General features: G+C 35.9%; 1 protein-coding gene across 5 annotated transcripts in view; it reads left to right on the top strand.

Annotated features, from left to right (window-relative positions):
* The first annotated feature begins 2,470 nt into the window (after positions 1–2,470).
* PMP22 (peripheral myelin protein 22) overlaps positions 2,471–26,811 on the top strand; it is a 105,646-nt gene continuing 81,305 nt past the window's right edge. Inside the window, exons 1-3 of one of the 5 annotated variants that reach the window (XM_044677161.1) lie at positions 2,471–2,588; positions 4,524–4,627; positions 5,723–5,822. In XM_044677161.1, coding sequence (XP_044533096.1) covers positions 4,550–4,627; positions 5,723–5,822 — 178 coding nt within the window. In that variant the 5' untranslated portion in view covers positions 2,471–2,588; positions 4,524–4,549. Of the gene's footprint in view, positions 2,589–4,072; positions 4,122–4,358; positions 4,628–5,722; positions 5,823–26,811 lie in introns of those variants that run through there. The other 4 variants (XM_044677162.1, XM_044677160.1, XM_044677164.1 and 1 more) reach the window with 4 other exon arrangements.

Here is a 26,811-nt window from a genome sequence, read left to right as displayed (position 1 = left end):
TAAAATTCTACTTGTAGAAATTGGTTTTGCTAAACACTATTAGTAAAAAAAAAAAATTGATGTGGTCACTTTTTATCAAATTAACTCTTAAGCCATGAGGATGATAGTAGCTTTTAACAATTTACTTTAACATAAATATAGTATAAGAAAGAAATAAGGAAAGAAGGAAGTAGAAAATTTATTTCTTAGCCTATCACTCTAAAGTCTGGTCCATAGAATTTCAGCTTGCTCCCTGAACAAGGTTCCAATCTCCACGTGAAAATCTGATAGTCTCTTTAGAGTAAGAGTCTTACTAGTCCATGAGGGTGTCTTCCACCAGCGGAATGGAGTAGAAGAATCAATCCCAGCAAATTCACGCCCAAAGCCCTCCATCTCCTCTAGGTCTCATCTTTTATAGCCCTTTTCTCACATTACTTCCTGCCTTTCTGAGGGGGTCTATCACATCTCAGGAACCAATCAAAGTCTCTCTGTCCAGGACCTGTAACCCTTAGTTCCAGGTCATATTTCTAGGGCTTTTACCCTATGATCTCTGTTTGGAGCATTCCAGCCATGCTAATGGGATAGGTCAGACAAGAAGTTCACAATCCTGGGAGGAAGAGGTTCCCTTTACAGCAACAAAGGTTGAATTAGCAGAATTTGGATGATAGATGTTTTTAAATTAAAGACTGAAAAAAAATTCTTTGTTGCATGTAATGGCTCTCAGTGATTGGAGATTAGGAAGAATACAAGGGAAACTTTAGGTGATATATAAACAAAATAAATTGATAAAAATTTGTTTTAAAAACAAACTATCCATTTGGGAACTAGAGCTATTTCAAATTATAAACTCTTTTTCAATAATTTGCATTAATTACAAACTCTTGAATAATTTATATTAAAATGAATTTACAACATATAGCACTATATCAGAACAAGAGACTGAAGACAGAGACAGAAACAGAGGTCAAAGAAAGGGAATAAATCTATTTTACCTATTTTTAGCACACATTTTTTCTGGTATGCATTATGGTTTTCAAAAGCACTTTCCTCTCAACAGTATTGTCATCCCTATATTTTTTAAACCCTTACCTTCTGTCTTAGACTCTTTATTGTATATTGGTTCCAAGGCAGAAGAGTTAGAGTTAGGCAATGCACAAAAGGTTAGGCAATGCACAAAGATCTAAGGCCAAATTTGAACTGCGGATATCCCATCTCTAGGCTTAGCTCTCAATCCACCAAACCATCTAGCTGTCACCTATGTCATTTCTATTTTTTTTTTAATGAAGCAGGCCTCGGGGTGATTAATAATACTGTGTGTACCAGTCAAAATACTTTCTTCACAACAGCTTTGTGAGACAGCTCTAGATGAGGAAACTGAGGTTCAAAGGTTCACCTCTAAGTGGCAAAAGCAGGACCACAATACAAGCCTTCAAATTCCAAGTCCAGGTCTCTTTCCAAAAACTACACTGCTTCTCTATTCTCTTTCACAGTTTGATACTTTAACCTTTATTTGACCTTGCTGACCCTTGGAGTTGGGGTCAGAAGTAGGTATGCCTAGTATGTTTAGTCCACAACTCAAAACACCTCCTCACCATAGGCTGTTCCCTTCCCTGCAGGATGGGGAAGATGTTTTCTCTGTATGCCAGGTAATTTCACATTTATGGTGAGTGGTGCCATAGTATTCATGGACTCAGTCAGTCCCTAGCCAATGAGATCTCAGACACATGTAGCCAGATTCAAGACTAAGAGGCAAAGCCCATCCATCTTATGGCGGACTAGAACTTTTCCTCCCTAAGAACCAGAGAGAGAAAAGGAGATGTTGCACCAAGATACAGAGAAGCAGAAAAGAACATTCTGAGCCTGGTTGCTGGGACTGAAGGCAGAGCCTGCAGCATCCTTCTTTGAAGTTACTTCCTCACTGGCAGAAACGGATATCCCGCCCCTCAAGCAGCTGGACATCTTGAGTTTCACTGAACCCCTCCTCAGTTTTCCTTTTGCCTCCTCCTCCTCCCCACTCAGGAGCCCAACTCTTTCCCGACAGGTGTAACATTCCGTGCCAAAACTCAGTAAATGTAGTGGTGTTTATCTGTCTTTCCAGTGCATTTCATGAAGTTTGCAGGCTCTGGATCTGAAAAGGGTGATTCCTGGTTGGGGGAAAGTGTTTTGGATCACCTCGGGATCTGTCAACTTTTGGTCTCCACACTAAATGCCATTGCGGCCAGGAAATGGAAGGTGCGAGGTGAGAAATGTCCAATTCGAGCAGTGGAAACATGAGTGTCTGACAGTGTTAGTCCCAGAGCTGCTTTTCCATTGATCGTCGTTTTCCCTGAAATGATTTATAAACCAGTAACAGTCTTTTTCCCTCCCTCTATCCCTCCACAAACGGACACTGGACACACCCTAATCCAAAAACAATTAGGGCGTTGTTCCTGTTAAAGGAGAACTCTCAGAGCCTCCCAGTTCTCTCTCACTTCGTTTGCACCCAGTCCCAGACAGTTGCCTTTGGGGATAAGAGCAGAAAATTAGGCTATCGCAGTGGGACTCTATTTCCTGGGTCAATTTTGCATTCGGACTACTTCCTGGAGCAAGGACAACTAATCTTTTAGAGAGTAAGTTGGTTTTGAAGTGGAATTTGTAGGAGACTGAGGCAAGTGGGACTTATCTAGGTTCCAGGACGAAAGATACCGAAATCCCAGAAATGATGGTCTGGCAGCTTCTTCCAGCTGTTTTTCAGCCCACAGTTAACGGTCCTGTACACCACCTTTAGGCAAGGCGAGGTTGTGACTGAATTTGCCCTCCCTTCCAGCTCACTGTTTCCAGAGGAAAGGGTCTCGGCTTGGAGTGAAGTTACGAAGGGGTGGGAAGACATTTATTTCTCCTGATAACAGATTTTAACAATATAAATACTGTGATTCCTGTTAAGGCAATCCACAAGGAGAATTATTTTTGCTACTTATCTCCTTTACTCCACCTAAGTCATCTGCCTTACACTCGTTCTGTTTACTGGTTCTCAGAAACCCTCTCTCGAATTCCATTGGTGTTAATCAGATAAAATTAGCTCACAACATTAAAGAAATTTTGCTTAATTTTTCTCCTTTTACTCTAGGGTTTTCTTGAGGACAGAGAGAGAGTAAGAAATAGTGTATTAAAAGGGAGAAGGTAGGTTTTTGGGGTTTTTTTTTTGGTTTGTTTGTTTTGAGAATCCGCTGAAATACGTAGTTCTCTCGGTGTCGTTTCTAAAGACATTTAAGTTTTTAGAAACCTGGGATCGTCCTCTTCGAGCACCAATTCGTCATTTATTCCCACCAGAATTCTCTTCTCTTACCACTCCTCCAAGATCCCGTATATCAGAGAATCTAGAGAACCACTTTGCCCTGAGTTTGACTTGCAATTGGGAAGATACTAATTTAGAGCTCTTGGTCGTAGCCAATGTAAATAAGCCGTTCAACTTGGAGAATGAGCCAGGACTGGAGTGAAGTAGGTGAACATCCAGCCCATTGGGACCGAAAGGGAAAGTGTATTGGAGGAACCTAGGTTGTGGGAAGTAACTAGTTCCCTTCTCTAGAGTACAAAAGTCTTATAAAACTAGGACGACAGCCAGAGTATAATCCTTTCCTTCTGAAACCTGCTGGGTATAAAGTCATTGGAAAGAATACACAGAGGTTCAATAGCTTCAAAGAGCTCCTTTCTGGATTTCTGCCGGTATTTCCTCCCTTCCCTCAAAATACTTTCTTTGGAACTTAGACACTTAAAGGGCTTTTTACATTACTTCTTCCTATCCAAAACTAGACGGTTTAAATTGAGTGGAGAGCGGGAGGAGAATGAAAGGAAGAACTCTTCAGCTTGGGCTTTTTTTTTTTTTTTTTTTTTTTTTTTTTTTTTTTTTGTCATATGCTCGACATTTTAAGGAATGAATAACTCCTAGTTTTATTTTCCTTTTCCAGGAATCTATGCAGGACCTCAGTTTTCCCCCACTCTTTTTACATCCCTTCGGCGGAAACGACCCTTGTACCCTGTGGAACTACCCAGGAAGGTAGTCTGCAGGGTCTCAAGGCCCACAAGCTTCTTCCAGAACTATCTGGCCTCTAAGGAAAAAGAGCTCAGATTTGGGTAGTGTCTGAGGTCTGAAGAACACTTTTGGGGTATATGTGGCTGTTTCTGATATTAGAAATGTCTTTACTCCCTCTTGCCTTCCAGATTTGCTTGCTTCTCTAACCAAGTATTTTGTTAAAAAAAAAAATGCGGGGGGGGGGGTAGAAGAGGGGTGTGGATTGGGTGGAGTTGGGTGGGTGGGAAGAAAACACTTTTCAGTAAGGGGCCCCAGGCCAAGAGAGAAAAGTTCTCTCTCCTGGCAGCCTGTTGCTGCCCCCTCCAGGATGAGGTCAGTCCAGCCCATTGGTCGACCCGCCCAGTTTCAGCGAGATTCCAACTCAATCTGAGACACAAATACAGCAGGCACACAGGCGCTCCCAACCAAGCCTCCTTTAGAACGGCCAGTTGGGGAGTCCCGTTCAACTATATTCCTGATTTCTCTTCCATTGCAGGTCGGACGCAGATTATTTTCTCCAAAATGCTGCTTTTGCTCCTGGGAATCATCGTGCTCCACGTAGCAGTGCTGGTACTTCTTTTCATCTCCACTATTGTCAGTGTGAGTACTGGCTCCCCAACCCCCACCTCTAAAAGTCAGGACTCAGACTTGACAGATACTTCCTGCCAGAATTTGGAGACACCAAGAAGAAAGATAATCCCGAAAGATAATCCCCTCCATTATTCCCCTATTTAAACCTAGCCCTTTCTTCTTAATGTTCTCCTTCCTAGTGAGTACTAAACTGTCATTTGGATATAACTTTTAATTTGAAAAATCCTAGAATATTTTACAAGTTCTGGCTCTCTGCCTCCCTTTCAGTCTTAGAGAATAAATGAGAAAATTCAACTATGTACTGAAAATCTTCTTCCCTGAAAACTCTTTATCTTTTTTTCAGACTTAAATTCAGATATAGTCTTCCTTTTACTTGAAAGTTAAGAAAGGAAATGAGGCATTTGTGAAAGCCTATTTTGATATTTTTCAAATACCAGAGATTATTTATCAAATCTATTTAATGGCAGAGCAGCTCTCTTAAGATTTATAAAATACTTTTTGCACAAATCTATAAAGCTAGATAGTACAAATATTAACACCTTTAATTTACAGATGAAGATACTAGCTTCTAAATTACCTTCCTTTCAGGATTTTTATTTAGACTTAAAGGAAAATTTAAATGAGTTCAGCTGAACTGAGGTCAGGAGTTACCAAGTTTGGCTACTATTAAACAAAAATAAAAACCATTTGAAGAAGTTTCCATGTAGCAAAATCAAAACGCTAAGCATTTTATTTATCTTTGATTCTGTTTACTTCAAGAATGACCAAGTAATCATACTAATTCCTGTTAGGTCTTTTTCCTCTTCCCAGGAATTTGTGCTAGATCCCAGTTTTCTAGCTTCTTGAGTGGGGGAAGGGAGGGAGAGGAAAACAGGAAGAACTAAAAGATAGGATGATATTTTGTCCTTCAAAGTAGTAGTGAATTATATTTAATGGTTGTCCTAATCTCCCTACTTTGCTAGAAAATGTCTGCACATCAAAAAGTAATAGCAGCCAGTATTTCTTTTTCCAGCCAGGCTGACTTTCCCTTATATTTACTTTTGTACTTCAATAACATCTTTATTCAAACAAGTTTGTTTATTTTTTGTTTTGTTTTGTTTTTAGCAATGGATCATAGGACCTGGGCATGCAACTGATCTCTGGCAGAATTGTACCATTCAGTCTTCAGGCAATGTCCAACACTGTTTCTCATCATCTCCAAATGGTGAGAATTCCTGGGGTTTTTGTTGTTGTTTTTGTTTTTTACATGCTGCTTCTAATATGTCTCATGACCTGCAAATACTTTTCTGAACCAAGGCCAGTGTAAACTTCAGGTCAATAGACTGTTTCTGGGGTCTGAGTGACTGTACAAATGAGAGTTAAAAGTGAAAGGAAGAGAGGGCATCAAAGAAAAAAGAGATGTCCCAAGTATCATCATCACTTTGTCCAGGGGGTTGATAAACCACAGCCTGATGCCTGGAGTTTGTACAGGAGTTTCTGTATATTATTTTTTTTTACTCTTTAAAATACAATAAAATTTCATTTTAAAATGTAAAAACTTATGGGAAGGATAAAAAAATCAGGGGGAGGGGCACCTAGCTAACTCAGTGGATAGAAATCCAGGCCTGAAAGTGGGAGTTCCTAGGTTTAAATATGGCCTCAGACATTTCCTAGCTGTGTGACCCTAGACAAATCTCTTGACCCTAATTGCCTAGCCCTTATTGCAGTTCTGCCTTAGAATCAATACTTAATATTGGTTCCAAGACAGAAAGTAAGAATTAAAAAAACAAAAACATCCAAATGATGGCTTTAGTTTACTGACCCCCTGAAACATAAGAATCCTGGTCATCTAGAAAATGACATTTTAAAAATAGAACAAAAGGGACATGGAATGGTTTGCATGGGCCTATGGAAGCAGGAAAATATAGAAAATCAAGGCCCAGGAGTTGTTGTTTTACATAGTCTATCCAAGGTAGATGCCAACCTGGACTGAGTTTCTCTCCCTGGTTTTTGTTAGTTGTCAGAATCTTTGACCATATTATATAGGGAATCACAGAATCTTAGAAGTTTAAAGCTTCCCAGGAAATTCTGCTAAGTTTTAGTCTTCAACTAAGTGCCATATGACTTGGACATACCACTTTGGAGTAAGAGAATAATGTCAGATTGGCCTGCAATTTTACCCAACTATTTTACACTTCAGTTCCTCATGGTATTCTACAAGAAAGCACCTGAATAGTAAAGACAGTTCATTTTAACATGTTTCACACTGGTGGGCTATGGTATTTTTGTGTTTGCTTTTAAAAACTACATTTACTCTCACATCTCATAACCATATTTTCATGTACCAAACTATACAGCTTAGAATTCTTACCTAGGCCTTTAGCTAATGTGAGGTTTTACTCGTTGATGGTTGGTAGAGGAATACAGTATGGGAAGATTTTTGTGGGCTCTTCATGCTACTGTAAGTGAGTAGAAATGTCAATATGATGAAACTCTTACATTCCTGTCGAGGTTGGAATAAAGTATTCTGTAGTACATCTGTTTTGCCTTGAAAGGAAAGAAGAAAATACTTGTTCAAGGAAAATCTTTAAATTTAACGAGAAGAGATAGCTTTAAGAGATCCCAAAGTTACACTTCTAAAGCTATTGTATATTCTAATCTATGTAGAATTTGTGGTTGAAGATATCCTTGGAAAGTTTTTAGAATCTAGTTCAATAAAGTAAGCACCAAATTAATAGTTCAGAGATGCTGAGTTCCAATCTCAATTACATTGTTTTGCTTATTTTACTTGTGAATTGCTTGAGTTCACTGTGCCTCACACATGTCTAAGATGTACTTCAAAGAATGATGCAAAATTGACTTGAAATCCCATGTAATCATAAAGTGCCAAAACAGTTATCTGAAGGTCCACAAGAATAACAGTGAGCTGAAATGGAATAAACATACAAGGAACTCAGGTGGGCAAGAAAGACTTATTTATCCTTCATCAGAGGAGAACCATACTAGAAATCTCAAAAAGGCCCTCCTCTCTTTCAAAAGTTTATATTGACTTTTCTCAGCATTGAGGGAATATTGATTAAAATGTCCTCAGGATTATTCTGTTGAGTGGCCTTGAAGAAATGAAATACTTGTGAATGCCTCAGATTTAAGAAAGACTGGTTGCAAAGAAGACATCTTAAAAAAGATGTAGGTTTTTCAAAAGCAAAGGCTATGATTGCTAAAATCCTACTCTGATATGTTATTATGGACTAGGAGTAGTCACTGCCCGTTCTACTGGCATACAAACTCTGGCAGATTCTACCAGCCTAAAGAAGAAAGAAATTTGCAAGTCATCTAATTCCCTGTTATTTTACAGATGAATAAAAAGAGTCTTAGAAAAGTTATGGAACTTACCCAAGGTCACAAAGATAGTAAATGAAAGAGTTGGGATTTAAACCTAGGTTCTCTGGTTCCAAATTTAATGCTCTTTCCACTGTACCACATTATCTGGTCCCCTAAATGTGGATGTTCCCCAAGACTTTGTTGAGGGGCCAACCTTTCTTTTCTTTCTATATCATCTCCCTTGACAATTCCATTAGCTCCTGTGGGTTTAGTTATAGATATAGGTAGTATCTCATCAGTCTCTCTCATGAAATAACTACTTACCTTTTTGATATCTCACACTAAATGTCTGATCTCATACTCAACATGTCTAAAATAGCACTTCTTACTGTTTTCCCAAAACCATATCCTTTTCCTTATTTCCTTGTTACTATTGAGGACATCACTATACTCCTAGTACACTAGGCTTGCAACCTCAAAGTCATCTTTGACTTATGATTCTTATATAATCAGTTGCCAAAGCTTGTCATTTCTCATTTTTTCCATATCACACAGCCACCTCGCTAGTTCTGGCCCTCATCATCTTTGGCCAGTAGAATAGCAACAGCTTTCTTCTAATTGATCTCCTTGTCTCATGTCTCCCCATTCCTATGCATCCTCCACACAGCTGCCAGAAATTATTTCCCCTAAAACATGTAACCCTCTCCCCCACTCAGTAAACCCCAATTATTTCTTATTAACTCCCAGGATCAAATATGAAGTACTCTGGCTTTAAAATTGTTCATAACCTGAGTCCTTCCTACCTTTCTATTCTCATACTTTTACCTCTCTCTATACTCTATGATCTAGCTTATTTAATATTCCTTGCTTTCTCCTACTATTTTAACTTCTATCAACTCTCTATATATTTTATAAGTACCTATTTACATGCTGTCTCCTCCATTAGTATGTAAGTTTCTTGTGACCAGGAACTTATTTGTTCTTTTGCCTTTCTTTGTGTCCCTAGCAATTAGAACAGTGCCTGGTGTATAGTAAGAACTTAATAAATTCATGTTGATTAATTTTGTTTCATGAGCCTACGTGCCTGCTATCTAAGGACAAATCTCGAGAAGTTTAGAGAGGTTCATCACTAAGGCTGACCATAGTCAGGAGAAGAGGACAGAGAAGGGTGATTTTTTTCATCCATGGGAATTTTTGAACACAGTCTACTAATTTGGAGGGAGTAGAGGGTAAACCTATACCTAAAAAATGACAAATGTTTAAGTTACTGAATCTCTTCTTTGCCCTTGAGTGGAATTTAAAAGTATATTTTAAAAGTATATGTATAGGCTAGAAGGAATCTTGTAAAGCATCCTGCTATTTCCAGCTTGCTTATAAATTTCACTAAATGCATTGAAATTGGGATCTATTTTAGTTTAAAAGAAAGACATAACTATCAAACTGATGCAGAAAATTTTAGCAGTGAGGATAGTTGGTATTAACTTATAGCAGTTGACCTGAATTCTGTTCATCTATGTTTATAAATACACTATCAGAAGAGAAAATGCTAGTGAGGTAGTATTTTTTTTTAATAGTTAAGTTTCTTACCTATACCTTTGTTCCACTAAAAGGACACCTTTATTTTCTTTATGTCATTAGTCATTTATAATGAATGTTAAGATTTCAAAGCTATTTCAAAAGTAGGCTCTAAATTAATGTTTGGTTTTCATTGAGAATTTGCAAATATGGTTTTTTGGTTATAGCATTTCAGAGTTGGAAGGGATCTGAAAAGCCATCTAGTCCAAACTATGTCTAAACTAAAAATTCTTCTATATAACCTTATCCAGTCTCCACTTGATTTCCTCCAGTAAGAGATATCCAACTTCTTCTCAAGGCAGCTATTTTATTTTTGGACAACTAAACTTGTTAGATAGTTTTTTTCTTATGTAAAATCTAAATCTTCTTACCTGTCTTTCTTATGGGGACAAGCAAAAGTCCAAACCCTCATTCATCTGACTGCCCTTCAAACCCTGGAAAGGCATCATATTCACTGTAGGATTTCTCTTCTCATAACTGAACATCCTCTGTTCCTTCAACTTATCTTCATATTCTCAGATCCTCTTAAGCCTTTCTCTGGACATTCTCCAACTTATAAATGCCATTTTAAAAATTTGACTCCTGGAACTAAATACAGAATTATAAGTATGGACTGAATAGGCTAAAATACATCAAAATTTATGTCCCTCATTGTGAATATTGCAGATTACATTAGCTGTTTACTCATATCATATTTGTGATCCACTGAAACCTTGTGATTCTCTTTGGCTGCCTCAAAAAGTAATGAGATTTTTGCCCTTCCCACCTCAACTAGAGGTTTTCAAGCAAAAAGTTGGATATTTATTGTATATAATGTGGGAAAAAAAGAAAGTTTTTCTGATGTGGATTGGACCATCTGATCACCGAGGTCCTTTTCACTTCTGACATCCTGTCATTCTACATTTTTATTTACACTTGAATCTAGCCACATACCTTTTAAATCCCATAGTTGTGAAGTTAACATTTTGAATCCACACATTCAATTATCCCTATGAAACTTCATATTATTAAATTCGGCTCATTATTTTCTCCTGTTAGGAAATCAATCAACAGACATTTAATAAATCTCCACTCTGTGCCAAATATTGTACTAGTTACTTGAGATACCAAGACAAAAATGAGACAGACCCTGCCTTCAAGAAGTTGCTTTCTACCTCAGGAGATAAAACATAAGATCAGTAAATATCACCTATGCATAAGTAATTACAAAGCAAATTTTGTTGATGCACTAACAACTGAAAAAATTGGGAAAGGTACCTTAAAGAATATGGCATTTTAGCTGAGCCTTGAAGAAGTGAGGGGTTCCAAGAGTCAAAAGAAAGGAAATAAGTACTCCAGATATGAGGGAAAGCTTGGAATGTTGTATACAAGAGTCCAGGACACAGTCGTGGAGTACATACATGCAGAGGGGAATATGAAAAATGATGCTGCAGAGGAGATCAATCAGACAGATAGGAAGGGCTCCATGAAAGTATTTTTATATAAATCCAGAGAAAGCATCCATAAAGATACCAATGCCATATATTGCAAAGAAATCTAGAAGGATGTGAACTAAAAAGTGGCCATTGGATTTAGCAATAAAGTAGTTCATTTCTGACCACTGAATTTAGTTACTAGATTTAGCAATAAAGTTATCATCTTGGTGGGGAGGTGTGGGGGGAAGTGACTTGAAAAGTATGAATGGAAGCCAGATCACAAGGGGTTTAGAAGTAATTGGAAGAGGTGACTCAGGCTCCAGGCGTGGAGACAGGAGGTCCTGGGTTCAAATATGACCTCAGATACTTCCTGTGTGAACCTGGGCAAGTCATTTAATCACCATTGCCTGGCTCTTACTGCTCTTCTGTCTTGGAATCAATACTCAGTACTAATTTTAAGACAGAATATAGAGTAAGTGGAAGATCTTGGAAGATCTTTTTGAGACCCATTGTGTTATTTTTGTAGTTGTTCAGGAATTAGTCGTGCTCTCTGGCCTATAGTTTGCAAATTCTAATCCTTCCTTTGTTCTTTTTTTTAACCCAGAGTTTTGCCATTTTTCTTGTAGTGTTTTTGTTCATTATAATCTTTCTATGGGCGCTGATCATTGGTAGTTCTTCAGAAATAACCAATTCATTTCGTGTTCTATTTCTTGTTCTTTTGTTGTACATATGGGCCAAATGGCTTGAATTCATTAAGTTGATCTCAGTGAATTCTTACAAGCTTCTTTTTTTCCTATGTCCCATCTTCAACCTTTTTAAATCTATCTTCCTAGTGTGAAGATGATTTTTTATGGCAGAAAAAAAAGCAGAACCCAACTAAAAGTTGAGTAGTTTTGTGTTCAAACAAAAAATCATCCGTTATCACCTTATCTATCCCCCAAGGAGCAGTTCTATTCCTCCTTTGATTTTCTTTTGCTCCAAAATAGCTTTAAAAGTTCTTTTTTGCTATTGTGCATATAGAGGATTAATTATTGTTATTATGCCTCCGTGTGTGTGTATGTGTCTGACTTCTCATGAAGCTAGAAATTCACAGTTTGGCACCTTGGGAAGGACCACCAAAAGTTTCCTTGGTTCATCATTTGGTCCCATATTCTTGTTGTCTGGTGATGGATTTATGAGAAAAAGGAAGAAAGCAGAATGGGTAACTTCAGGGTAACTGTTACGTGGAACTGAATGAGAAAACCAAATGCTACCTGCAAAGAAAAGAATTATAGGCAGGAAGAGGGAATTGTGAAAATATTCAGATTGTAAGCTATAGAACATCTGGAACTGTGTTACTGACCTATATAAAGCCCCAGCTCCCTTCTTTTCTTCAGGGAGAATCCAAATTTTCTGATTAGCTTGTTAGTTCTTTGATTTCCTGTTTTCTATTAACCCTTTCCACATGCTTCAAGCCAGCACAGAAAATTTGAGTTTTTTCATTGAATTTTTTGCTTATGCTTTTTGACTGGTTATTATTTAGTGTATGTACCAATATATGTGTATGTGTATATAACCAGTAAAAACAATTTTAATGTATTGGCCATCAAGTGTATGTATTGCACACAGTATAATACATAACATATACTTAAAATATTATATAATATACTCGATTTTATAATATACAATATTATATAATACATATATAATGTAATTTCACCTAGATGGGAAATTATGTAAAACATTATATATATAATTTCATGGAGAGGGATAGAGAGAAAGAAAACACACTTTCCTTTAAAGAGAGACTATGTTTCCCTCAGTTCAAACTAGGAGTTGAAGGCAAACCAAAAATACAATGAGCTTAATATTTTCTTCACATCACAGTTTGTGTCAGTCTCAACTCAAGCACTAGACTCACTTTCTTTTCCTTTTTTTTAGAAACAAAAACCAAGAACTAGAAAGTTGTGATGTGGAACTACCTAGTCTGTTGGAGGGCTTATCTACCACATGTGTCAGTTCTAATAAGGTTATCAGCCCTGGAGTGCTGGGAGTGCTGGGAGATTTGATTCTAAACTTTTGTGATCTCGGCTCACTTTGAGCACTCCAGATACTATTTTTATAGGACTGGGCCAGCCTTTTGTACTCATGATTCATTGCTTTCCCTTATCCATCTGTACATCTCTTAAAAATTAAGTTGGTTGATAACTTCCCTATGCAGTCTCACTGCTCTCTTTACATAGTTCCCCACTTTTTCCCTCCTTCGAGTTGTTTCTATTTATGTCTTTGGAATCTAATTCTTGAGAACATTCCATCTATCTTGACCTGACTTCCTCTGAAGAATTTAAGGCTGCCGCTGTACTAGGATGAGATATCAAAAAAGTGCTTTCATTCTCAGATTATTAGTTTCCTTTTATGTATTTATATTCTCTCTCTCCCTCACAATTAAGCTATAATATACGTGACAACAGGATTTGAGTCTTATAAATGTTTGCTTTAGCTAATGATGTTGTTCTCAGTGCTGCATTCTCAATCACTTGCAACTCTAGTAGAGCTGATTAGCAAGAAGAGTAGGTAGCTTTGTTTCTGCTGTAGGAGAAAAGAACTGAACTTTTTCTCTGTTTCACATTGGATCACATGTAACCAGTATACTATATGACACATGCTAGATGCTTTAAAAATGCTTGTTGACCCTGTTATATGTTTAAAGTATCCCTCCATTAAAAAAAAAGGTTGATTAATAAATGTTTAGTTGATTCATAGCCATCTCCATGTTACCTACCAATTTCACCTACCTACTTGACTTATTCATTTGGTGTTTTAGTACCCATAGCACAGGAAAAAGAGAGGAAAATGACTAGGTAAATATTTAATATCTGTTTCCTTGATTAGTTTTGATCCATGTGGACAGCCAAACTATGTAATTCAAGCCAGAAAAACCTACTCTTTCAATTAATAACTAAAAAACTGAAAGAGATTATATAGATAACTATCCTCATTTGCCACATTACATAGAATGATTACATGGTGACAAGGGCAGGAGAAATTTTAGGGGCTTAAATGACTTAGTTATGAAATTGACCCTGGGTCAAGAAAAGTTAAGTAGTAATTTCTATAGTGTACCAAACCTTATATTTTAGGTCTGAATGAACCTTGGAAGCCATTTAATCCCACTCCCACATTTTATAAAGTAAGTGAGGCTCAAAGAAGTTAAATGATTTGCCCAGTGTCATATAATTAGTGGTAGTATTTGAACCATACCACAGACCACAAATTCAACATTATCCATTGCATTTCTCTCTCCCCTATGTGGTATTTATTCTTTTCAGCCTCAAAATCTATATGATAATAGCACTTAAAAGTTTGCAAAACATTTCACAAATACTCATTTTATTCTCACAACAACCCTGGGAGTTCAGTGCTATTATTCTACAGATATAGAAACTAAGACAACAAAAAGGTTAAGTGATTTGCCCAGGGTCATAGAGCAGGAAAGCAGGATTTTACCTCAGTTCTTCCTGACTTTAGGTCAAGCACTATTTTATTCTGTGCATAATTTTATTAATAGTGACTGATAATTTGAGCTTATTTGCTTCCTTTAAGGAAAAGAATTCATAACCTGAAAGAAAAAAATTTACCTGCTTGTATAATCCATTGATATTTTTCCATTGGGGATCATATTTGCCATATATGCATGAGAAAACAAAAGGACTATACAAAATCAACTATATGTCCCCACACACTGACCAAATAACAGAAAGCAGAGCTCTAGATAAGAATCATATTATTATCTTTTTACCTTCTCCATATTTTACAATATTAAATTCAGTATACTAGACTATAAAGATCTTTTTTTAATACTAACCATCTTTCATTTTTTTAGCTAACTCTCCCAGCTTGATGTCATCTGTAAATTTAATAAGCGTGCTGTCATTGTCTTAATGCACATAAAAAATATTTAAAGCATTAGGTCAAGTACAGATGCATGGGGCCCTCCCATAGAGACCTGTCAAATTGCTACTAGACCATTAAGGAGTCTGGACTTACAACCAGTATCCGAATTTGTCTAATTGTAGAGAGATCTATTACCACCTAATTCATATCTTCTGCAAGAATAAGAATATTATAAGATACTTTATTAAATGTTTTGCTAACATCAAGAAGACTATATCTAGATCATTCCCACAATATACTAGTGTATTACTCTGTCACAGAAGGAAATAAGATTAATGTAATATGACCTATTTCCTTTTCAAAATCATTATTTTCTTTTCTAGATGTTCATTAACCTTCTTTTTAGTAATCCATTCTGTATTTCCATCAAGATTAAAAGTGAAGCTCTTTGGCCTATAATTTATAGACTATTTTCTTTTCTTTTTTGAAAATTAAGACATTTGCCCTATTCTGGTACTATGATATCCCTCCCATTCTCCATGATCTTTTTATATTAAAAAAAATTTAACATGAACTTTAACACCAGAAAAAGATCATATGTGCATAGAAGACAAAAGAAGATATATGAAACTAAGTTTTTTTATTTCATACAACTTGCTTTTTTTTAAAAATTAAAACATATAATAAATTCTTCATATTACTTTTGAAACTGCCCTGCTTATCTGTGCACTTTGTTTTGTTCTCTGTGTACTATTCCCCAATTAAAAACTATAAAAGAAAGAAAAAACCTTATAACAAATCATCAGAGTAAAGGGAAACAAATTCACAAAAATGTTAAATGACTGCTTATTTCTGGATTCTTACAGTATTTTGTCTTTGATGTGGAAACCTGGATTTTAACTCTAACAATCCTGTAACTTTTTCTTTGAATTTTTTTCCTGAATATTATTAGTATATTCCTTCTGTTTTCATTTTGCTCTTTGGTTCCAACAAACTGAGGCAATTTTCATTTATGATTTATTGAAATAGTGCCCTAGTGTCCAGTATTCTTTAAATCACTTTTTCAGTGGGTTCAATGATTCTTACATTTTCTTTCCTTGGAACTGTTTTCCACATCAGTTTTTTTGAGGTTAGATATCCTAATTTTCTTCCATTTTTCAATACTTTGTTCTTTTAATATTTCTTGCTATTCCATGGAGATATTGATAACTATTAGGTCTCTTTTAGTTTTGGTCTGTTCTAATTTTCAATGAATTCATTATTTGGGTAAGGTAATTTCTCTGCTAGGAAGTTAGGTGGCATATAGATAGAATACTGGGCCTAGAGTCAGGAAGATTCAGCTTTGTGAGTTCAGATCTGGTTATTAGCTGTGTGTCTCTGGGCAAGTCACTTAACTGTTTGCCCCAGTTCCTCTTTTATAGATTGAGCCGGAGAAGGAAATGGCAGACCACTCCATTATCCCTGCCAAGGAAGCCTCAAATAGAGTCACAGAGAGTCAGACACAAATGAAAAACAGCAGGTCCCTTTCCTATTATCCATAGGCAATATGAAAGCAACGAGTTTATATGCAATTCTGGAATAGAAGAAATCACTTAGTGAAGTATTTTATCAAATGCCTTGATCATTATTTGGTATGATATAAATTTTAGGGTTTTGCTGCAATTAGTTTGTGGGAATTTGGAACAATGACATTGTTTAGACAGCTATCTTATTTAGAAGTCCTTGATCTTTCAGATGTCACTGACAGTGGCTCAACATTAACATGTCAGTTTTTTCTGTCCTTGAGGATATATTTCATATGATACAAATTTCATTAAGGGCAGCCAGATTTTGTCTTTAAGTATCTCTACTGATATAGGGTATCAATTCCTTATTGGCCATTTTTGTTCTTTTAGTTCTATTGAAAAGATGGGAAAAAAACAGAAACAAAAGGTCAAGTGCAAAGATGCCTACTCTGTTAGTTTTAACCATGTCTTCCACTACAATTCAAAGTGATACTCTTTCTTTGATCCTTTTTCCTGTTTTCTAACATTCCCCCATTATCATTTTTGTTGTCATCAGCTTTTCTTCACAAGCCTCAGCTTATTTTAACTTTTAGAATCCCTGACACTTCTCTTTCTTCTCTCTCATCGAATCATCACATATAAAAAAATTTTTTTTAAAAAGAGAGTCAAGTCAACAAGCAAAAGAAGAAGCAACAACAGAAGCAAGAAAGAGAAGGAAGGGAAACATAGCCAATCAATATAGCTAATGATTATGAAAACATATGCAGTGCTGCTCACTTTTTGATCTCCCTTCTATCCTGAAGAGTTGGGAATGAAGTTTTTTTTTCATATCTCTTTGAGGCTATGCTTCTTTGTAATTTTGCAATATCCATTATAATACTGTTATATATATGATCTGTTGATATATTTTATATGTATATTTGATCAAAAGCCATTCCCCTGTAGGTAAAAGTCAAAAGATTCAAACAGATCTCAAAAGAATTATACACTATTAATGAGCATATACAAGAATGTTCCAAATCACTAATAAGAGAAATTCAAATTAAAAGAATTCTGAATTTTCACCTCACACCCTGCAAATTAGCAAAGATGACATAAGATTTGAATAGTTAACATTAAAAGGGTTGAGGAAAGATAGGCACACTGATGCATTGCTGAAAGAGTTGCAAATCAGTACAACCATAAAGTGAATAAATTGTCTTTAAGACATTCTAGAGCAATGCAATGACCCAAGACAATTCCTAGGGATTTATGGAAAGGAACACTATCCACATTCAGAGGAAGAACTGCAGGAGTAGAAACACAAAAGAAAAACAACTGCGTGGACACTTGGGTTGATGAGAACATAATTGGGGATGTAGACCTGAAAAGACCACACCCATGTAACTATCAATAATGTGTAAATAAGTCTTGACTGACTACACCAGTGGAAATGCGAATTAGCTATGGCAGGGGGAGGGGGTGAGTCGAGGGATGGGGGGTGGGGTGAAGGGGGTGAAGGGAAAAGTAAAAACATGACATGTAACCAGGGAAATTTTTCTAAAAATAAAAAATTATTTAAAAAAAAAAGACATTCTAGAAGTAGGCTTCTTCCCCAAGGAAGCCATTGATAAGAAGAAAGTCTTCAGGAACAAAAATATTTCTGATGACATTTTTTTTGTGATAGCAAAGAACCAGGAATAATTAGGTGCCCATCAATTGGGAAATGACTAAGCAAACATCTTCCTGAGTTCATATCTGACCTCAGACACTTACTATGTATAACCCTGGGCAAGTCACCTAACCCCGTTTGCCTCCATTTCCTCCTTTTTCAAATAAGCTGGAGATGGAAAAAGATTTAAGATGAAAACAAGTTTACTTACCAAGCAAGCATTCTAGACAGCACAGCAGAAGGGGTGGGTAGCTTACACTTTGGTGGTGGGGTGAGGAGAGTTGGGTTGAGAAGGATGGGCATTAAGGAGTAGACAATGGGAGATGGAGAATGGGATTTGAACAATAACACCTCGGGTTTCAGGATCGCTAGGATGGAAAGGGCATGTCTAGATGGGACTTAATCAGTGATGAATGAGTGCAGGAGAGTTATTAAACATCACTAGGAGCTCAGCATCAGAGTAGAGTCCTCTCAAGGTGCTAGGCAGCTCACGTGAGAGGATCAGAGCAGGGTGAGGAGCTGAAAGAATGGCATCCTACCTATTCTTACAAGCAGGCCAGTCAGAGATGGGCAGAAAGGGTAATAAAGAATGCCATCTCTCTGTCCCTTGTAGACAGGAAGGGCCTCCTGAAAGAGGAAAGAAAACAACTCAGGAGTCCATCACAGAATAGAATGATGACTCTCTGATCCCCTGCAGGCAGAAAGAACACAGATCAGGAGATTGGCACACTATGGAATAGATTCCTGTCCCTTGAAATTAAGAAGAGTCCAGCCTAGGGCACTTGCACATGATGAAGAAATGACGTCTCTCTGATCTCTTTCTGTTAGGATGAATCTAGCCCAGGAGACCAGCCACAGGATGTGTCTTTGATCTTCCTACAGGCAAAAGGAGTCCCCTATAAGTGGGAAGAGGCCAGCTCAGGGAACCAGTACCAGATAGACTGGTGTCTATCCAATTGCCAAGAAGAGGTTAACTCAGGAGATTGGCATGAATGCATAAAAACCTCACAAAGAGAAGCATAAATATTGAATGCATCACTATAATGCAATAAAAAGTATATTCAATAAAAAGATGTTAAAGCATTAAATTTAATTAGATATCAAGCAATTTTATTCTAAAGAATTACAGACTAAAGAACAAATCAGAGAAACAGTATAAAATTTCATCAAAGAAAATGACAGCAATGAGAAAGAACATAACAGACTTTTAGGATTCAACAGTTCTTGAGGGGAAATTTTGTGTCTCCAGGAATTTTAATAAAAAATGAGAAAGAATAGATTAGTTAATTTGGGCATGTAATAAAAAAACCCTAGAAAATAAAAAAAATTTTAAATTCAGATGAAACACAAAAATGCAATTCTAAACCTCAGAGTTTAACAAAATTAGAAGGGAGAAAAAAGCATTGAATTAATAAATAAAAATGAGAAACTTTTGGAGAAGAAAGGAGCAATAATGAAATAGTTGAACTTTTCATTAGTTAGCCTGATTTTAATAAGAGAGGAAAGCCCAATTATCAGTATCAAAAATGAAAAAAAGAAATAATAATAAATGAAGAAATAAAGAAAATTATAAATGACTTATTTATATGCTAATATATATGCTCTAATTATATGCTAATAAAAATTGACAGTTTAATGAAATAGATGAATCTTTATGAAATATAAAGTACTGGGATTAATAGAAAAAGAAATAGAAAACTTTTTAAACCTGCCTCAAAAAAATTTGAACAATTTATAAATGAACTCTTAGAGAATAAAACCTCAGGATCAGATGGATTCACAATAAGTAATAATAATAATAACAGTGTTCAACTAGTTCCTTATTCTAAAAGCTAAGCAAAGGAAAAGACCCACAAACTGGCATTTTATATTGCAATTTCAGACAAAGAAAGCAGGTATGGTAGAGTGGAAAATTTTGTACAACTAAGAGGCACAATGTATAAAGACAGTGGGCATATATAAGGAAGAAGAAAAGAGGAGAAAGTTATCAGATGACACCTCAAGGAATAGTATAGTGAAGTTTGTTTTTAGGATAGGAAAGTTTTGGGCATATTTGAAAGTAGTAGAGAAGAAGTAGATTGGGAATGGTTGAAGATTTGTGACAGTTGGGAAGATGATTGAGGATGAAAGCTGCTAGAGAAGACTAGAGAGAATGGGGTCAAGTACACCTATAGAAATGTTGATCTTGGCAAGGAAAAGGGCTATCTCTTTAAGGGTCTTGGGGAAAAGGGGGGGAAATTATCTTTGATAGATTAATCTGAATTATTAACATTTTTTCTTTCAGTTTCTTGAGTGTAAGCAGTCAAGAAAAAAAATTAAATAAGTCAAGCACTGATTTGTATATTTGCTGATTTTCAAGGTATAAGTACTGACCTTAAAAGTTTTAATAATCATTTCTCCAAAATGATTCAAAGTGGCTTCAAGCATAAAGGACCTTCTTTCCTTTTTTCCTTCTTCCTTTTCTTTTCCCCTTCTATTCTTTTTCTCCTTCCCCCTCAAATATACTATGCAAGGTACTTTGGAGGAGAAAGGGAAAAAAATACAAACATCAATAATACAATATCTCCCACCCTTTTGAATTTTATATTTCATCCATTCTCTTGAGCTTAGTTTACTGATTTCCCAAAAGTTGTTGATTTTTTTTTAACTAGTATTTTCTAATTTTTCCTTCTACTATTCTATCGAATTACTAGATGGTACAGTTGATAGAGTGCCTGGAGTTAGGAAGACTCATCTTCCTGAATTCAAATCTGGCCTCAGATACCTACTGCTCTGTGACCCTGGGCAAATCACTTAACCCTTTTGGCTTCCATTTCCTCATCTGACAAATGATCTGGAGAAGGAAATGGCAAACTGCTCCAGTATCTTTGCTAAAAAAACTTCCAGTAGGGTCACAAAGCGTTGGTCAGAAGTAAAAAATGACGAAACAACATTTCTACCATAAGTGACAAGCATTCTCAACCACATCTTGGAGGACATAATTTTAAAATTTTAATCAGAGAATAGTATAGGTTAGAGCTAATATTAAAGGATTCTTTTAACTTATTCTGTAAAACCTGAGATTTCTTTACATTTCATAGGGGTTCTTTCCTTCTTTTTTGAAGTCTTTAATATGCCTTGTAGCAGTACCTCTGAATCTTGTAGTTTAGTGATTTAGAAGAAATGGTTCAAAATTACATACAGATTAATTGAACGAATTAATAGTTCCAACAAAGTTTATTAGTGTGCCTATTTTCTCACTATAACTTCTACAGTTACCATTTTCTCTATTTTGTCAATCTTTGGCCCTTGTTGCTCAGCTTAGTCTCTTTGGTTTAAAAGTGTGATTTCCTTTCTCTGTCATGGAATCAAGGAGGTTTGTTTTATTAATTCTTTTCTTTTATTCTATCTGGTTATATTATTCTTTTTCTTGTTTTTTCTCTCATTTAAGTAGAATTACTTTTCTACTTTGCTGCCTTTGGTTTTATTCATTTTAAATTCCATTTCATGTAGGTTTTTTTTTTCCAAAAAGGAATTTCTTTCTCTCATTCTTGTCATTATTCTCTTACCTTTCTGTCTTTTCCAATTTTTTGACTTAAAGCATTTTTATTTATTCATTTCTTATTTAGTGACTATATTCTTCAGAGAATTAAAGTTTCTAAGATACCCATTTGTTATAAATGTGCCTTTAACACCAGAGCCTTTAGTGTTGGACTGAAATGAGGCACTTACAAGTCATTAAACATTTTAACAAGAGTTTAACCTAACCCAGAAAGAATATGCAGCAAGAACACTATGGTATTTATTTTCTCTGGACTCAGACCCCCTTTGTCTCCATTCAGAGACTTGCCTGGTCAATATGTCATCGGGATTTGACAACTAGCATAGTCTTAGACACCCACCCATTCTGAGAGATCCTAGATGATCAGAAAACCATATCAGGGAAGCTGAGGCCAGTCAGGCCCCAAGTGTAGTTTTGTCTTCTTTCAGATAAAACCTCCATTTTAACACTTTCTATCTTATTACCTTGTAGATCTTACCCTTTGACTTTCTTTTTCTATTGTGCTTAACTCTTAGACATACTAATTCCTGCAGATAATAGAGAAAATATAAGTACTGCCCCGTGTCTCTAACCATCTTGTCTCAGAACAATATATTTTGGTTGTATAGAAATCACGTTTTCTTTTAATGTTACTGTTTTTTGTTTCTTTTCTTCTAGATTACCTTTCACTTCTTTGTATCTGCATTCCCAGTCAGTTGCTTTTTTTGGTGTTTTTCTAGCTTATCAATTATTTCTTTTACAAGCCATAAAATCTGCTTTTACAGTTTTTATTTCTCTTTCAAACCATTTAGGAACATCCTGTTGTGTGTTCATGCTTTCTTGGGAATCCACAGGGTGCATTGCCTCATCAAGTATTGATTCATTTTGTCTCCTATTATTTATTTATAGATTATCAAATGAGGTAATATTTGCAAAAGATTTAGCACAGTGTCTAGCATAAAATAAACTGTTAATAAATGCTTGTTCCTTCCCATCTTTCTTAGATCACTGAATTCATTTAGATTTGTAGATCATTTCCTTTTTGTTATTAATATCTTAACTGTTGGTTTTTCCATTTGTGCTCAAGGTGTTAGAGTATCCTAGTAGACTTTCTTTCCTCTATGATCTCTGGTAATACCAGTCTTTCCCCCCTTATATTCAACTATCATGTTCCTTATGCTTTAATAATGGTTTTACTGGGGCCAGATATCAAAACCTCTTATATTAGGCAATTGAATTTCACTAGCCTCAGTCTCTGCCCCATGTGATTTCTAGAGGGGCAGATTTCTAGAGGGACAGACCATAAATAGACACTAGCCCCCATTTTTTTCCAGGCCTGGTAGATCCAATACATGTGAGCATCTTGCATCAGTTCCCTTTTTCCTCATTTCCATGAATGATCCCTATTGCAGCATAGAACATTACCATGCTGTCATCCCAGCCAGATCAAGATTCTGGCCTCTGGCTATCAGGAGTCTAGAGGGAGGCATGGGTAAAGTTGAATTCTGTTGCCAGCCCTTGGTTATCTTGGTAATTTTGCCCAAGTATGATGATTACTGATGGAATGAGTGCTGAGTGAACATGTTAAAAATTACAGATTAACCTTCTCAACTGTTACTTACTCAAGTTGTAAACTTTATTCAATTTCTTGATATCTCAGACAGAGTTTAGTGAAATTGCTTTAGCTCTTCCTTATTCTGTTTTGGAAAGGTTTAAGAGGTTATGCAAATTGGAGAAACTGTCTAGTCCTCTAACTTGTTGGTCACATCCCTAGAAAGATATTGAATGTAGTCCCATTGGCTAACTCTCTGTTTTTGACAATGAGCTTACCTAAGTACAGAGAAGTATCACAATTAGGATTCACTATGTAGTGAATTTGGCCATGGCAGTCAATGAAATAAAGAAAAATACAAAATGGCCCTCAATATTCTGTGGTTACCACCCCCTTTAGTTTATATGTCAACATTAATCAATCTTACTAATTTACTAATAATTAAACAAAATAAATTACCTTATTAATTTAACTAATTAATTAATTATTTGATGATCAAAATGTATAATACTTGTCTAGTTACCAGTGAATGGTTATGCTACTGAAAGAAGTCAGACTTTTCAATGTTGGAAGCAAAAAACAAAAGGAAGTTGTAACTAAATGAAAGATTATCTAGTGGTTTCCTTGGAGATGAGAATTGGCAGAATGGGTTTTACTATGTGTCCAAAACCAACAAGAAATATATCATGGGACACTTTGTCATCCCAAATTGCAATGTTTGTGATTAGCATTTTTCCTCATATTAGTCATGTTGTAAAAGAAAAACACAGACCAAAAAAAACAAGAAAAATAAAGTGGTTTTTTTTTAAGTATGCTTCGATCTGCTTTCAGACTTCATCACTTTTTTCTCTAGAATTGGATAGCATTTTTCATCATAAGTCCTTTAGAATTGTCTTGGATCTTTGTATTAATGAGAACAGTTAAATAATACACAATCGATCATGGTACAATATTGTTGTTATTGTGTACAATGTTCTCCTGGTTCTGCTCACTTCACCTTCCATCAGTTTGTGTGAGTCTTTCCAAGATTTTCTGAAATAATCCTGCTCATCATTTCTTTTTTTAAAAAAAAACCTTACCTTAACATTCTAAAAAGTATTGTTCAACCAGCTTCATTTTGGTTTCTGGAGTTGGTACAGAGTAATTAGAATAAGTAGCTAGTGAATAATTCAGTGATCGATCACAGAGAAAAAGTATGACTTCATAAAAAAAAAAGTCATACTAGACATGAAACTTTTGTACCCTCAATATTCTGCCCTTTCAAAACCTCTCAGAAGTTTAGATCATTCAAGATATGCTGGTGGACAAGGCTCTTGCCCTTCCATAGCCATTTGGGAGTTCTCTTGTACCTAGCTATATCCCTTTCCAAGAAACGTGTTTTCCACCCTTTGTCCTTTCTCCATATCTGTACCATTTGTTAGAACAAGGCTACTATCACTTGGCTTGCCTCATATAAACCATTTGTGATTTTTCCCCTTAAATCCTTATAAACACAAGTGGAGTGGGCCTCTTTGTATCCAGTACCTGGGTAGTCCCAACTCTCAAGTCCTTTGATCTGTTCAAATAAAGCACTTATTAATTTAAAAAGTAAAAAATAAAATAAAAAATAAACCCTTCCCTTCCATCTTAGAATCAATATGGTGTATTGGTTCCATAGCAGAAGAATGTTAAGAGTTAGTTAGACAACAAGAGTTAAGTGACTTGCCAGCTAGGAAGTGTCTGAAACCAGATTTTAACCTAGGACCTCCTTTCTCTAGGCCTGGCTATCAATCCACCTCACTGCCCAGCCCCTCTGCTTATTCCTTATAGTCATTCCCCAGTTGAAGTATCCCCTCAATTTCTAGTTCTTTACTACCACAAAAAAGGAAGTGCTATAAATATTTCTGTACAAATAGTTCCTTTCCTTTTGTTTTTGTTTTTTTTTATTTCTTTGGGATACAAACCGGGTCAAAGGGTATGCATGGTTTCACACCTCTTTGGGCATAGTCATTGGATCAGTTCACAACCCTACCTACAGTCTTTCTTTTTTTTTAAACTCTTAATTTATGTCTTAGAATCAATTCTAAGGCAAAAGAGCAGTAAGGATTAGGATTAGGCAGTTGGGTTTAAATGATTTTCCCATTGTCACACAGTTAAGATGTTTCTGAGGCTAGATTTGAAACCAAGTCCTCCCAACTCCAGGCCTAATGCTACCTAGCTGCCCCCCAACAGTGCTTTAATATGCCAATTTTCCCACATCCCCTCCAATATTTGTCATTTTCCTTTTCTATTATATTAGTTAATCTGATTGGTGAAGATGACCTCAGTGTTGTTTTAACTTGCATTTCTCTAATCCAGTGATGGGCAAACTATGGGCCTGCAGACCAGATTGGGGGGGGGGGGGACTGAAATGTTCTATCCAGCTGTGGGACATTATTCCTAATCTAACAATACAATGAGTAGGATACAATACAATGAAACTTCGAAAGAGTTGCCTTAGAAACAGACTGACAGATGAGCATTTCCTTTCCTTTGGCCCCCTCTTTAAAAAGTTTGCCCATCACTACTCCAATAGTGTTTTAGAGTATTTTTTCATATGATAGCTTTGACTTCTTAATGTAAAAATTCCTGTTCTTTGGGAAATTATTTCTATTTTTATAAATTTGACTTGTCTCTATATTTTTGTGAAATGAAATCTTTAGCTGAGAAACTTGCTTTAAAATTCTTTTCACAGTTATGATTGTTGTATATTTGCTTCCAACAAATCCTCTCTCTCCTCTTTCACCCTATCCCTTATCAAAAGTGTTTTGCTTCTGACCAATAATCTACCATTCTATCAATTCTGCCCTTCCATGTATCCTTCCCCTCCTTCTTCCTTGTAGGTAAGATAGATTTCTATATTACCAAACTGAATATGTATAATAACATGTACTCTTTGAGTCAATTCCAATTCAAACTTTCCCACCACCACCACCCCCATCTTCCCCTCTATATAAAAAGCTCTTCCTTTTGTATTCTTTTATGTGAAATAATTTACCCCATTCTACCTTTTCTTTCCCCATTCTCCCAGTGCATCTCTCTTTCTCAGCCCCTAATTTTAATTTTTAAATCATCCCATCATAGACAATTCACACTCGTACCTTCTACCTATATAGACTCTTTCTAATTGCAATAATGGTGATAAAAATTTTAGGAATCAAAAATAGTATCTTCTTATGCCTTATTGATTGAAACCCTGTTTCCTGCTTACCTTTTTATACTTCTCTTGGGTCTTGTATTGAAAGTCAAATTTTCTATTCATTTCTGGTCTTTTCGTTAGGAATGCTCAAAAATCCTCTATTTCATTAAATATACATTTTCTCCTTAAGGAGTGTACCCAGTTTTGCTGAGTGTGTGATTACTAGTTATAATCCTAACTTCTTTGCCCTCCAGAATATCATATTCTAAGCCATCTAATCCTTTTATGTAGAAGCTGCTAAAACTTGTGTTCTCCTGATTGTGACCCCATGATATTTGAACTGTTTCTTTCTGTCTGCTTTTAATATTTGCTCCTTGACATAGGAGCTCTGAAATTTGTCTTTAATATTTCTGAGATTTTTCATTTGAACATCTTTCAGGTAGTGATTGGTGGATTCTTTCAATTTCTATTTTTAACATCTGATTCTAGTATATCAGGACAATCTTCTTTGATAATTTCTTGAAAGACAGTGTCTAGGTTCTTTTTTGATCTTGGCTTTCAGGAAGTACAATAATTCTTAAAGTGATTAGCATTTATAAAAAAATTCCACATCAATTTATGTGTATCAACATATATGTTAAAGTA

This window comes from Gracilinanus agilis, chromosome 4 (genome assembly GCF_016433145.1).
Source record: "Gracilinanus agilis isolate LMUSP501 chromosome 4, AgileGrace, whole genome shotgun sequence".
NCBI classification, from domain to species: Eukaryota; Metazoa; Chordata; class Mammalia; order Didelphimorphia; family Didelphidae; genus Gracilinanus; species Gracilinanus agilis.
The sequence above is the reverse complement of the archived record's forward strand: the minus strand, read 5'-3'. Positions and strand labels throughout refer to the sequence as shown.